The 14,247-nt window shown below is 34.9% G+C and overlaps 2 protein-coding genes across 2 annotated transcripts; one reads left to right on the top strand and one right to left on the bottom strand.

Moving 5' to 3' along the window:
• Positions 1-2,026: 2,026 nt before the first annotated feature.
• Positions 2,027-3,273, bottom strand: LOC112527883 (histone-lysine N-methyltransferase ASHR2). The gene has a single exon (XM_025138727.1). The coding sequence runs from the start codon at positions 3,248-3,250 to the stop codon at positions 2,060-2,062; it is 1,191 nt and encodes a 396-aa protein (XP_024994495.1). The 5' UTR covers positions 3,251-3,273; the 3' UTR covers positions 2,027-2,059.
• A 5,011-nt stretch (positions 3,274-8,284) lies between these two features.
• On the top strand, positions 8,285-14,223 carry LOC112527200 (DNA repair RAD52-like protein 2, chloroplastic). The gene is made up of 4 exons (XM_025137667.1): positions 8,285-8,875; positions 8,977-9,014; positions 11,711-11,802; positions 13,932-14,223. Exons 1-4 carry the CDS (start codon positions 8,460-8,462, stop codon positions 14,070-14,072), a joined length of 687 nt encoding a protein of 228 aa, XP_024993435.1. The 5' UTR covers positions 8,285-8,459; the 3' UTR covers positions 14,073-14,223.
• Positions 14,224-14,247: the final 24 nt, after the last annotated feature.

Raw genomic sequence — 14,247 nt, 5'->3', positions numbered from 1 at the left:
TAAATATGATTTACTTTTTTTTATGTTTTTACAAAAGGGCAAATTGCATGAAAATGTAACATATTTTGTCCTTATTCCTATTTTTGGTAACGTATTTTTAAAACCTTCATATTGGTACCTGAGATGTAAAATCTCAAACATTTAAGTATCTGAGTAACCGGTTTTAACAATTAATCGGTTATCATGCTGACATGACAATGACATATCATGCAATTCACTATTACTTGTTGACGTATCGTTCGTTACGATCAGTATAGTAACCGATTAACAGTTAAACCGGTTACTTAGGTATTTAAACATAAATTTTAAGTATAAGTGCATGTTGTGAAAATTTTATTTGTATAAAATATCGACTAGCATGAAAATTTGTTTATTAACTTGCCTTTGAGCTATGATTTACTTAAACTGTCCTCTTTGAAACTCTAACATAACTAAAACATGGGTCGAATGCATATTTAATTACATAAGTAAAAATGCTGACTCATGAAATAACACAACAATGTGTCTATTTTTGCTTATTTATAGTATAAAATAATGTCGAACAAACGTTTGTATGTCTCGTTATACCTACAGATGAAACAAATGTGTCCAACTCGACTCTTTTTCAAGTTAACAGGTAGTCCATAATCATAACGAACAAAATCCATACAAACCCAAGTTTCGTAAACCACAAGGTGGTAACGTGATGTATGAAAACGAGGGAATGACAAAATAGATCTGAGTTAAATCTTGTCGTCTAGATATGAGATTGGGCCATCGGGAGATTTATCTCATGGCTGTGGACGAAATTTACAGTCACGATTAACCATGGAATCAGTCTCAACAATGCCTGTTGAGTATTTACACAGGAATCTTGATACCAAAACCTCAGTTTTTATGTCAAATATTATCGTATTACTTTTTTAATACCAAGTTCTAATAATTATTAATGTTTGAAAAAAAAAACACGAGACCTACAAAATTATGTTCTAATGATTTACCGTTAGTGGCATATTTTTGTTTAAATGAATGTTAATTATATAATTCAGATGTAAATTTCGTAACGATTTTGAATAAATATGTGAAATTGTATAATTTTACCTATAAATTTAACACTATATTTTTCTAATGGATAAAACAGACAATCTAAACAAATTCAGACATTTATCAGTTTACAAAAACAAACAGTCTTATTGATTCAGATTTCAGATTTAAGCATCACTTCCTATTAATCAGAAGTTAAATAAGGCTTCAGACTTCAACACATCTTAAAAAACAAAAACCACGTATATTTGTTTTGGTTATTAATTTTATATAAAGATGTTAAGGTCTCATCATTATACATAATTAATCATATCTCAAAATATGACACTCAAGACTTGTTTCTCACGTCTCGTTAAGCATGTGGTACGCCATGACATAATGCACAGTTTTTGTAACACGATATTTGATTTTACTTACTTTTTAGTGTCTTATTTGTTTGTTTTTAATACATAACTTAACTTATATTGTTTATTATCATTGATTCATCGAGTAGTAGTAAAAAAACATGTTTATATACAATATAGGGAAGAGCTCAAACGAGAACATCTTTATTATACGAACGCGAGAACATCATTTTACCATAATCCATCACATGTGATACTAAATCGGAGAAGCGGACAACCTTTGATGCGACCTAGGTTGCGGGCCAACTAATCCGCACACCACTAGGCCCACTCACGTGTAAAATCACATGTGATAATGAGATACTACAATCCATCACATATGATACACATGTGATACTCGAACAATAACACAAACAACCTTTGGCACGAGTTTGGGTTACAGGCCAAGTCGTCCGCAACCACTAGGTGCCCTCACGTGTATTATCAGATGTGATACGAGTGTTCTCGCAAAAATTGAGATATTCTCGTTTCAACCTCCGCCTATATAATATTATATATAATATAATATAAAGATGGATATACATATACTGACAATAAATCAGCAAATCTGAGAGAAAGATAATGGCAAATCAATCAAATTGGAAGCAGGGGACAAAGAATTCAAGAACAAAGAAATTAGCCCATTAATGGCATCATACCTGATCAAGGTTTTTACAGTACCCACAAACATTACATTCCATTACAATGGAAGTTGTGGCAACAGATGGAGTCACCGGAGCCAGTGTGCCCCAACAATTCTTTCGATCACACATGTATGTCAAGAAGAAATAAGCATGTGGAAAGTCGTCTTCTCCTTTCATGGCATCACCATCTTCACCTTCCATTTCTACATCAGGGTCCTCATCCATAACAGCGGTGGGTTCTTCATCATCTTCTTCTTCATTGTTGTCATCCACATCTAGATCATCATCTTCATCACAGTCAGACCAGTTTGCTTCCACTTTGCATCGGTCACATTCGCAAACGAAACCATAATCATCCCTGAGCCTCTTCTGCCGTTCGGAATACTTGAGGTTAACTGGAAAGTAACTCAAACATATTTCTCTACCTTGTGGAACATCGTGGATCATCCTAATGGTGATATCAGTGTTGGATGATGCTGGTCCAGCAACATCGATATAATCAAATCTGCAGGCATTTGGGAGGCAATCATGGTTGAAGAAAGATGCCAGAGGATAAATTCCGTAAGCCCTGACGGATCTCTCCTCCCTCTCTTCTGAGAAAGGTTCCATTAATCCGAACGCATTCAGCTTGTCCTTTGCCAGAAGAACGCAAGTTAATTCCAAAGAAAACCCTAATTCGCGCGGAAATGTTGCGCAGAGAGAAGAAATGAAGGAATGGAGAAAAACAGCAGAGGAATCGGCATCAGGCTGAGAAGAAACAGAGCCTTGAAGGGACAATAAGGTCTGAAACCTAACTGGAGAGACAGAAGCGAGATTGTAAGCAGATACCAGAAAACGAGCTTGGAGCTGGAGGTCTAATCCTACATCGTGATCGGAAACGTATTGCCGGAATCGGAATAGGGCTTGGCAAACCCACGGGGTGTGGGAGGTGGCGGAAGCGACGGATTGGCACTCTAGGCTACAAAATCCACATCCGCAGGTAGAGCAAGAGGCCTTTTGAGATTGCTGTGAAACAGTGATGAAGCAATGGGAGCAGTAGCCATTGCTCTTCTGGTGATCATCCGACAGAAAAGAAAAGGCAGAGTAAAGAATGATAGGAGAGTCTTTGAGAACGATTTCTCCTCCTTTTAAAGGGCGTAGAGCCACCATGGCCCTGCCCCTTCCTTCTATCTCCGTCATCCGCACCGCCGCCGTCTCCATGTCTCTCTTCTTCCTGCTAGTGGTCGGGTTGCATGTTCTAGGGTTTAGAAGGGTTTTTCTGCTACAGTTTTACATATTTTCTATTTGCACCCCTGAATTATAGAACTATGACAATTGAACCTCTTATCTATGAAAAAGTGAAGTACTACGTTTCTAAAAATTATAATAAAAAAAACAAGGTCATTTTGGTCCCGAGTGCATTTGATACGCAGATGAGATAGAATAAAACCGGACTGGACGGAGAGAGTAAAGGTTTGCCAAAATAGTCCTAGGTTCACAAAAATTGCGGACCTAGCTAAACGGGGAAAAAATTACACTTTCTACTCTTATCCGCAAAAAAAATTACATTTTTCACTTACTTCCGCAAAAAAAAAAAAACTACATTTCTCACCCAGGTCGGCAAAAGAAATTGCATTTTTCACCCAGGTTCGCAAAAAAAATAATTGCGGACCCAAGGCTATTTTGGTAAACCATGTAAAAGAATTGCTAAAAAATAAATCCAATCGATCAAGCTGACTATTTTAATTACTTTCTCTTTTTTAAATGATTTATTCAAGTTATCACATGTTTTGGCTTATATATATATAGAGAGAGAAAGAGAGAGACTTGAGATCATGTGAGACCGAAGGTTTTTCGTGAGACCCGTAAGACTAGTTCTCAACCATTGGATTATATCTACAATCTGAACATTCATAATCACAAAATTGCCACGAGACTTATCAATAATCACAAAATTGTCACCGTACAACTTTAGACGATTAGATCATTAGCTTATAAAGTTGATCAATGAACATAAATTGGTCTTACGGGTCTCGCGAAAAACCCTTTGTCTCACGTGAACCCAATCATATATATATATATATATATATATATATATATCAACCATCATATAAATACATATATGTTAAAAATTCATAATCTTGGGATATACAGTTTCAAAATAATGTATGCACTATTGGTATCGCATCTCTGACTTGTTTTTAGAACCCTTCGTCAAGGGATAAAGATAGCATATCTAGAAAAAGAACTCGTATCCACCTTTAGTTCACAATGTTAACTTGGACGGTTCGTTTTATGGTTCATAAATCACATGCAACTGTTGGTAAAGATTCAAATGCATGTAATATCCCAAATGCAAAAGACATGAAATACTGCATGGTTGTTCATGTATATCATTTGGAAGTGACACGCTATAATATGTATTGTTCTTAGAAACACAAACACTCCATGGTAACCATGTCTGACGTTATCAATTTTCTGGATTGATGTTTAAGCACCCAATTCCGATTTCTTGCATGTAAGCGGTTTTCAATATCGTAAGTATTTTGCATTTATTTTTATTTGATTTCAATGGAACACAAAAACTATACACTTTTTCCGTATAATTCATTTTGCACTCGTTCTCACAATTTCTTCCAACTCTAAGACCTATGGGTCGTTTGACATCGCTAACCGATTAAACATTTACTAGGTAAGAGTCACTACCTTCACTTAATTTACTTGTAATATTATCGCTCATCAAAAACCTAGTATAAGCGTTTCTTGTTCGCCAGTAAACATTTACTGTGTAAGATTTTCAATATTTGTCATGCCTCTTACAGAGTAAGATTATTGGTCTTTGTCATGCTCACATGGTAAATTAAGTGCTTGCTCAATCAGCATTTGGTATATAAAAAAACTTAGCTTTTTTTGTTTAAAGTTATGTGATAAATCATTTATTTATAATATCGACACTCAAAACTTTCAATATTACGAAAAAGGGTAAATTCATACCCTTTTGTGTGAGCGTAAATGGTTAAAATATAAACGAAAAAGGGCAAATTCATACCCCTTTGTGTGAATTAGTGCGCTACCATTGTCGAGTTATGGAGAGAAGGCAGTGAACGGAATTGGCGGTTCGAGTTCTAAGAGATTGGGCTATAAGACATGACAAAGCCGCCGAAAGAGGAGTGAAAGAATCATTATAAAACTACGAGACTTGCTCGATACCAGATATCGATAATAACACTTTTTTCTTCGTAGACCGAGAGATCCATTAGAAAGGGGTGAAATAGCACCATCCGATGAAAGAGTCTGGTAATCGATCTCCTTTCCCAACGGGAGAGAACGAAATGGATTTTCGGATCACCTAATTCATTAGAATACCAAAAAGACTTGTTCATGTTCAAACAAGTTTCAACAATACCATCCTGAGTGTTAAAATCCTAGTTATAGTAGTTTATGAGGAATTTTTTATCACTTTTTTCAATTATAACCTCATTAATATTAACTATACATAAAAAGTAACAATAAAAATAAAAAATTAATTATTATTAATATTAACAAATATTAGTTAATAGTGATTAATATTAGCTGAAAATTATTAAGTCAATTTTAATTATACATTAATATTAATTATTATTTATTTAGGATTATTATGAACATATAAATTATTATTATTTAATTATTATTCAAAATAACTAGTTATAAAAAATTAATATAATAATTCTAATAAATTTTATGTAATTGTAAGCTATATAAAAAAAAAATTAATACTTATTTTGTTTTATAGATAATTAAAATTATTTAAATGATTTTAATAAAATATTTAATTTAGTTATTAATCATAGATTTTAAAAAATTACCAATTAATTAAGACATGTAAGGTTAACCAATTTTATTTTTATTTATATTATATATAATGACTATTTAAAATCATAAATTACTGTAGATTTTTTTCTAAAATTGTTAGCACATCCAAATTTTATATTTTATATATATATATATATATATATATATGTAATACAATCAATTTATTTATTTTAATTAACTTATTATATTATTTTGATTTTTCTTTATTATCATGTTTGTTTTACGATATTATATTATTAAATATTTATTTTAATTATATTACAAAATATTAAAAATGACTAATTTTTTAAGATATCATTTTTAGTCATTTTACATGTTTATTAGATAGTTTTTACCAAACATAATTTATTAATCAGCTAGCTTATCAATTACTAGTTAATTTATCAGCCATTAACTAACTTATCAACTATTTTACTAATTATAATATAAAAAAAACAACCATAAAAGATATTTAATAAAACGATAAATAATTGAGAAGTCAATTGATATTTATAATAAATAAACCCATCTATTTAAGGATGCGAATTGATCAAGCATTAGTTGGTAAATTTGAGTTTGACTTTTTTTTTCATAGTCAAAGTTGGATGCGATTATTTCAACTATTTTATATGAACATGTCTTAAATTTTAGGTTATATATTTATTCAATACTTGATGTAATTTGTCCATTATTTAATTAGGTTTTTTTTTTTGAAATATATAATATTTATATACGATAAATAGAATAAATAAACTCACATATCTTTCTCATATTTGGTGAGGTTTGAACCCCTGACCTTCTAGAAGGTCAAAGACTCACATACCAATAAGTCAAATACCTTTTTTTCTAATTAGGGGTGTTCATTGTTTGGTTTAGACAGTTTAATCCTCAAAACCATAAATCAAACCATAATGATGGTTTATAATATTTTTCAAACCGAGCTAACTCAATCTCAAAAATGGGGTCTGATCTGACCATTAAGGGGTTGTTTACCAATTTTTTTATTAAGTCCTGTATAGATAAATTTGTCTATCTGGATAAATTTATATGTCTGGATAAATGGATGTTGTTGTTTACTTTTTTTTATTTGAACCAATAGTCTAAATAACATAAAAGACTGATTTACCCCCCCCCCCCCCCAATATTAATTATTTGAACATCAAAACAAAAAAAATCATAAAGAGGCCAAAGATGAGATGTCTCATATGGGAAGGGGGCGGTGCTTTAAATAAGAGGTAAGAGTCTCATTTTTGTGGCCGAATGAGGACAACACACCATTTCTATCTATGCGATTAAGTCATGTTATCATTATGTGCGAATAAGCCGTAAGTAAACAACCCAAATGAGTTGTGCGAATAAGTCAGATAAACCAATAAGCCTAATTAAGCCGCAAGTAAATAACCCTTGAAGAGTTTGGGTCTATTATGGGTTTTAAACTAAAAAATAGCATATATCTCTAAAATAAAATTTGTATCAATATAACATTATTAAAAAAAATTATACTGAATTATAAATGAAACATCTATCTATAAAATAAAATAACAACGTTTTGCAAGTTCAAAAAGTTAAATAAGCGCACAAACAATAATTAGAATACTGGACAAACATTGATCAAGTCGAAAGACAATATGAAATTTTGGATTTTAGTTTTTTCATGAATTTCAAATTTTTGTCGATTTATTGAATACAGACAATTGGGAAATGAAATCTACAAACTTATTGCATTTGACATACTTCGTTATATTAATTGAGCCATAAAAGTCGAGCCTACAACCACAAGGGTGGTGCCTGATTGGTTTGAGCTTGGCTCTAAAGGTCAAAAGTATCAGGAGGTCCAGGTTCAAATCCAAGGAAAAATAAAAATCTCTTTGTGGCCACGGAGGTTCAAATGCGGTGACTCTGTGCTATCTGCAAAGCAGGTGGTCGCCCTGAAATTAGTCGGCTCGCATAGCAGGTTGAATATCTAGGTTAATGAAAAAAAAAAAGTCTGAGCCTACAACATGAAAACCAAATATATAATTAATACATGTGTATGTTTAAGGTAAGTGTGGTCCAAACCGCTAAAAAAATCCAAACAGAACGAATTTGTCTATTTTTCAGGCTGAAACAGATCGCTAAACCACTCAAACTGTCAAAAATGGTCCAATTTGACTTGATTCAGCCGGTTTTAACCGTCTAGAACAGAATTAATCATTATTTTTATTAATAATATATTTAATCATCAACGAAAAGAAATGTTGGTAGATCCGACCCAACTACTCATTAATCAAATTATAAGAAACAAATAAAAATTATATTTAATATAATATTAAATATTTTTTGATAATTTTTTTAAATTAGAATCTTAATTCGTAAATAAAAATAAGATAAGAATATGTTTCAAATTAAGAAGTAAACCCCAAAACTTGGTATTTGTTTGTGGAAAAAGAGAAGAATTTGGCAGACTGCGCTTCCATGGGAGGGTCAAGGGTGGAGTACTATTAAAGCTCTCACCTACCTGCTCGATCTGCAGACAATTCTTGGAGTACTTCTCTTTCTACTTTCTAGTCCACGAGAAGAACCTGCACCAGCACCAGAAGCATCGGCCTCGGCTCAGAAAATGGCCGTTCAGAGCAGCAGGTTTGTTGCACGCCCAATGGAGGTTCCGGCGATCGAAGCTCATCGCTTCCCGGCGGCGATCACATTCAATTTGAACAGCAGAGCCACCGGTACCGAGAATCTGTTTAAATTAAACATCAAAACAACCGCTAGTGTTGGTGGTAGAAGAGCAACTTTGGTTGGAGTGTTTGCACTGGGTGACCGTAACAACAGCAGCTCCGGCGGCGATGTTAATAGTAATACCAAGGGTAAGGGGGGATCAGCAGTTCCTAGCTCGAATTATATGGTGCCATTGGACAATTCCTCCTCATGCATCACTCGTCCACTAGCTGAGATTCTCCGAGACCTCAATAAGCGGATCGCTGATAACATTATCGTGAAACAATCTGATAATACTAATTCCGCCTTCATCCCTTGGTACATTTCGACATACACTCGCACAAACTCTCTCTCTCTCTCTTGGTGGTTCATTTGATCCGATTATTTTTAGGATGATCTAATAATATAATGTATTATAGGTACCATGCGAACAGGATGTTAAGCTTCTATGCTCCAGGTACGTTCGGCCATGAAGCAATCTCACATTATGCTCTGTAAACAATATCCAACACTTGAACATTGTAGTTTTTTTTTGCCAGGAAGCTGTATCAATCTCCAAATTTCAATTGTCATTTATAAACATGCTATGCACCTAAGTTTGCTACTACAATATCGATGCAGGGGAAAGTGGGAAAACCTAGAGTAAAACAGATGTGGGTATGGGATAATTTAGTGATCTATGAGGGATCTCCCTCAGGTTCGGTTCATATGGCCATCCAATAATATATTTAAAATTATGAACATGAACTTCGTCCATTTAGTCTTACCCAGGTGTTGTATTTAGTTAAAGACCTTTTTTTTAATGGAAATGAGAAATGCAGAGTTTCTAGGGATGTAACATGTAAGCTTCCTTAAGGTAGAGCACTAAGAAACTCTTGAGCAATTACCACATTTTGTGCTTTCTGGTATATAAATATCATGTTGTTCGATGAGAGTAGGTGATGCTTTGATACCTCCAAAGCAATATAGCGGTGAGAAGCAGTTGTCTTATGATCTTCAATCTCACTGAAGTTGAAGGGTAAGTTCTACATTGTCATTGTATGTTTTCCCAACAAAACATATGCATAAGACTACTAAGAGTAGTGTAGCAAAATGTGAATGCTGGAGGAGATGGGTTGGCCTACAAGATGTATACTGTTAGAAATCGAGGATAACAGTGTAAAGCTGAGGTCTTGGTTAAAGGGGTATGGTGGTACAGTGTCTAGGGTCCAGGCAAGCTTTTTAGTGCTATGGCGCAGTGTTGGTAATTGTGGTGCTATTGTCCCTTGTTTTTTCCTATGTTTTACAGTGCCTTTCTATCAGCGACATTGATGGTGAATATGGTGTCACTATCCCTTGCCGAAAATCATCCCTTTTCCAAATATTTTAGGCAAGGGATTTTGATACAGCTTGGGTTCAAAAAATGTTATGGTGTTTCAATGACTTAAGGTTCGAATGTATGGCAGTCGTCAGCTTTTTAATGGCAGCCTTGGTCAAGTTCCATGCTGGCATTTAGGGTATCATTTTAGTTGATTTTTGGCCAGTCTACATGTACAAATTTGGTTTTCAGATCATGGTCGTTTTGTGGAAGTGGGTTGAGCTTATTGGAAAACTCTTAGCAGCTGGGTACTTTGTTTAGTCCGTCTTCATATTGTCCCTCTATGTACCAGTTTCTTTAGTTTAACAATTTCTTTGCTGTTCCAAAAAGATAAAAAAAAACCAGGGGATTTATGAAATCAGTTATCATAATACAACCGAATTTTATTGATGTATATGGGCAACCTTAGATATAAAATAGCCAGAAGGGTTGCTATTATGTTTTGTTCTATCTCATTACTAGGCAATGATTTGTCTTTTCCACCTGCCCTAGAAAAGTTAATGATAGAATTCTTGCTGTTGTATGAAATTACATGGTGAGTAGGAGGAGAACAAGTAGGGGTCACCAAGAAATTGTTTTTCACAAGAGGATGACAGAGGCGGAGTTAATAGGAGTATAGGACAAGAAGCAAAGGGGTTAATTTAAATGTGATAGAAGTTGTCACCAAGGCACCCTTGGCCACTTGTGCTTTATGGGTTCCCTTCATTTGGAGCGGAGTCAAAAGTATACGAAGGATGTGTGAAATTTAGAATTGACTGTTTTTTTTTTTTTTTGCTGGGGGGATTGTTTAATTTTATACTTGACGATTTAAAACACCTTTCTTAACCACAAAAATTGGAGGGGAATGACCGCACGCCACTCCAGCTCTGGCTGTCACTGCTCTTAGAAAACAATGAGGGACGAGGAAACCAATATCATGAAAGGGAGCCAGAAGAGAAAGATCCAGGAAGCTTGAGCTGGAGTATGAGGTCACATGGGAACTTTGCAAGCTTATTCAACAATATTTTCCAACTTCCACCGAGGACAAGGTGTTCTATTTTGGGGGGGGGGGGGACTCTTTCAGTATCTATTAGTATTTGTATATTTATTAAACATACTTGAGTAGCACATGCATTAATGACATTCAGAAATGCCTTGCTACTATTAGTTTAACCAAAAAGAATTTATCTCAATTTCTTGTAAACTAAACCAAATTGTTTCTTAAGCTTTTTATCTATTATAGTTGCCACTTCATTTTTGTATCCATTTTCTTCCTGTACATCATAACTTCAAGCCTGTGTTTTCATTATGTCAATGTCCCTACCCACTTGAATTATTGGACACACAAACATCCCGGCATCTGTAGCGCCCTGACTCCTGAGCCTACTTCAACTCCCAATGAACTACAGAGAGATGAAGGTTAGAGTGAGAGTTGGACATTAGGAAAAAGGAAGGAGAAGATACGGCATTGGTGGCTCTCCCGGAAACTATAAAGGAGACAACATCTAGTGATACATCATAAGTTTGGCAGAAATTCACAATGTTCAGAAGTTTTACGGAGATATCATGACCTGCACTTTTGGCCCACCGATTTTTGAATCAAGTACCTAAGCAAAGCTTCTATCCATATCTTACGAGCGTTTATATTTCATAAAATAGCTAAGGCTTGTCTGTTTTAATGTATTTGGGTTTGTTAAATTGCAGTTTATCTGTTTGGTCAACTTGTATTTAGCCAGTGATACTAACTTTTAGATTTTATATTTCAAGGTCAATACCAAGCCTCATCTTCTTCTCTTACCTTACAATTTTTTCTCCAGGTTGGTGTGGAGAAATACGTGATGTAATTTTCTCAGATACTGGAAGTGTCACTGTGGTTTATCGTGTCACAGTCCGTGGTTCTGATGGAGAGGTATGCCTAAACCATTAACTCCATGTCAACACTATTGGTAGCTTGTTTTTCCCATTAGGCAGGCTTGAATTACTTTACATGCAGCAGATAACCTTAAACAGAATAGCTCGTAAAATTAGAGTTACAATACAAGTTCATTTCATCCAAACTCTTAAGATGGTTACTTTGGTTACGCGTGTAAACATCCAGTTCAATTTTGTAGGCATGCATTATCCTTTTCAATCATCAAAGTTTTCTCGGCTGCATTTATTTGTAGTGTCGTGTACTATTTTTAATTTTTTTTGTTTGTAATGAGATTTTGGTTTGGGTGGTGGTAAGTTGAGCTAGTGAGATGATAGACCGTATTCACTAGTTGATTAGGCTAGGATGTTTTCTAAGGTTGGATAACCCATGTACATAGAAAGGGATCTCCTTTAGGGAAACATATAATTTGTTGGGAGATCCCTGAAGGCCTGTCTTGTTTAAATTAGGATGAAATAATCACAGCTTAAAGGCAAGTTCAGTTTAGAGATTGGAATCCCTAGGTGCTTAATGATCTTTAGTATATTGTTTTATTTACAATGTTTGATAAAAATATTCCATTACAACATCAGTTCTAGTTTTTTACTTGGCTCAGTGCTCTTGCATGAGCAGGGTTATGTTGGCAAATAGGTTGCCGTTAGAGATATAGGATGTAATATGCTATATGTTCAGTGTCACTGTTTAGATTTATTTAAAGTTCTATAATTTTGGCTCACTGCCCCATCTTGTACTCTATTTTTTACTGCTTGGGTTAGTGATACAACATACATTCTAGGTCCCTTATATTACATTCTATGAGAGGCCTCTGCTATCCTATAAAACAATCACAATGCCACCTTCCTGACATTGCTGCTTCACTTATCACTCCGATGTGTAATTGCTGCCTGACTGTCACCGCTATTGACATCTTAGTAACAGCCTTTGACCATTGCCATTCTTTTGTATCACCTGGGTTTATTATATTATCATAATGGCTACAAAGTAAAGCTACTGAGATGATTGGGTGATGGTTATAACACACTCATCTTGTGGTGCCTTTGTCGGTATGCTGCTGGTGTGAATTAATTATTATAGAAGTTGTTGGATTCCCACATCGGCTAGACTTGGACCATTTCTCTTCAATATACATAGGAACCTTTCTTCTCTCATCAAGGGATCTTTTCGAGAGTAACCTAATGGGTTTCCATATATTCTCACATGGTAYTAGAGCCAAGGTCCACCACTCTAGGGACTCGACACTCTGKACAATCTTTGCCATCTAGTGTCCGTTGGAGCGGGTGTGGAGTCCCATATCGGCTTAGACTTGGACCATTTCTCTTCAATATATGTTGGAACCTCCCATCTCTACTCAAGGGCTCTTTTGGAGTGTAATTAATTGACGTTCCAAAGTATTATAAAAAGCTTTAATCACAAAGAGAAGTGAAAAAAGAAGAGGGAAAGAAACTAACAGGATAGGAAAGGCAGAGAGGAAATTTTGGTATCACATGCCATTAAAGTCCGCATATCCCACTCGAAAGTAGGGTCGGGGGTGGGGGGTTGGTAGGTTGTATGCAAAACATGTTCTTCACCCCAAGGGGTATAACAGCTGTTTACGTGAACGAAATGTGTGCACAAAAAGGTAAGAAGAACAATGACTAGTAAATAGTAAGCAACATAAAGAGAAAATATAGTAAGTAGGTACATTGATAAATAGAAAAGGTAAGGAAAAACACACATTCCTCTATCAATCATAGGACTCTTCGAACTCTCTAATCCTCCTTCCGTCCCACCCTCAACCTCTCTTATCTCCCTACTACCCTACTCCTGCTCTCCAATAACTCCCATTAAAGTTCATGTCCTTAGATAGACCACCATGTCCATCCTTGGCTGCTCATCCTGTGAAAAAGTGTGAGTTCAAAGTTAAGAGAGAGCAACAAAAAAAGAAAAAAAAGTTCTAGGTATAGAGAGAGATAGAAAAAGGTAAGAAAAAACACAGAAAATGGGTATCATGTACACCGAAGACTTGTGTAATATTTAACGTGAACAAAGGAGTATTTTGTATTCTATTCTATAGATTCATTCATAATGCATGTTGTTGTTTAGTGTCTTACTGAGAAGGTTGAATGCAGGCACACCGTGAATCAACTGGAACGGTGTCCTCAGCCACAAATGATGAGAACATTGATCCTGTTGCTGCAGCGGAAGAAATAGCCTTTTGCAGAGCATGTGCTCGATTTGGACTCGGGTTATATTTGTATCATGAAGATTAGATGCTTGCCAATGCCATACAGGATGTTGTTATGGAGAATAATATTTGATAAAAGTTTTATCTTGTGGGACTTGGGAGTAGTATGTAAAACATATATGCAGTTTATCCCTAAGAGATGTAATAAATGTTTGCTTAACTCCCCTTTTTTGATAGAAGTTTTACTTTTTCACAAGGCT

This window comes from Cynara cardunculus (genome assembly GCF_001531365.2).
Source record: "Cynara cardunculus var. scolymus isolate 2C chromosome LG 15, CcrdV1, whole genome shotgun sequence".
In the NCBI taxonomy this organism is placed as follows: Eukaryota; Viridiplantae; Streptophyta; class Magnoliopsida; order Asterales; family Asteraceae; genus Cynara; species Cynara cardunculus.
The sequence above is the reverse complement of the archived record's forward strand: the minus strand, read 5'-3'. Positions and strand labels throughout refer to the sequence as shown.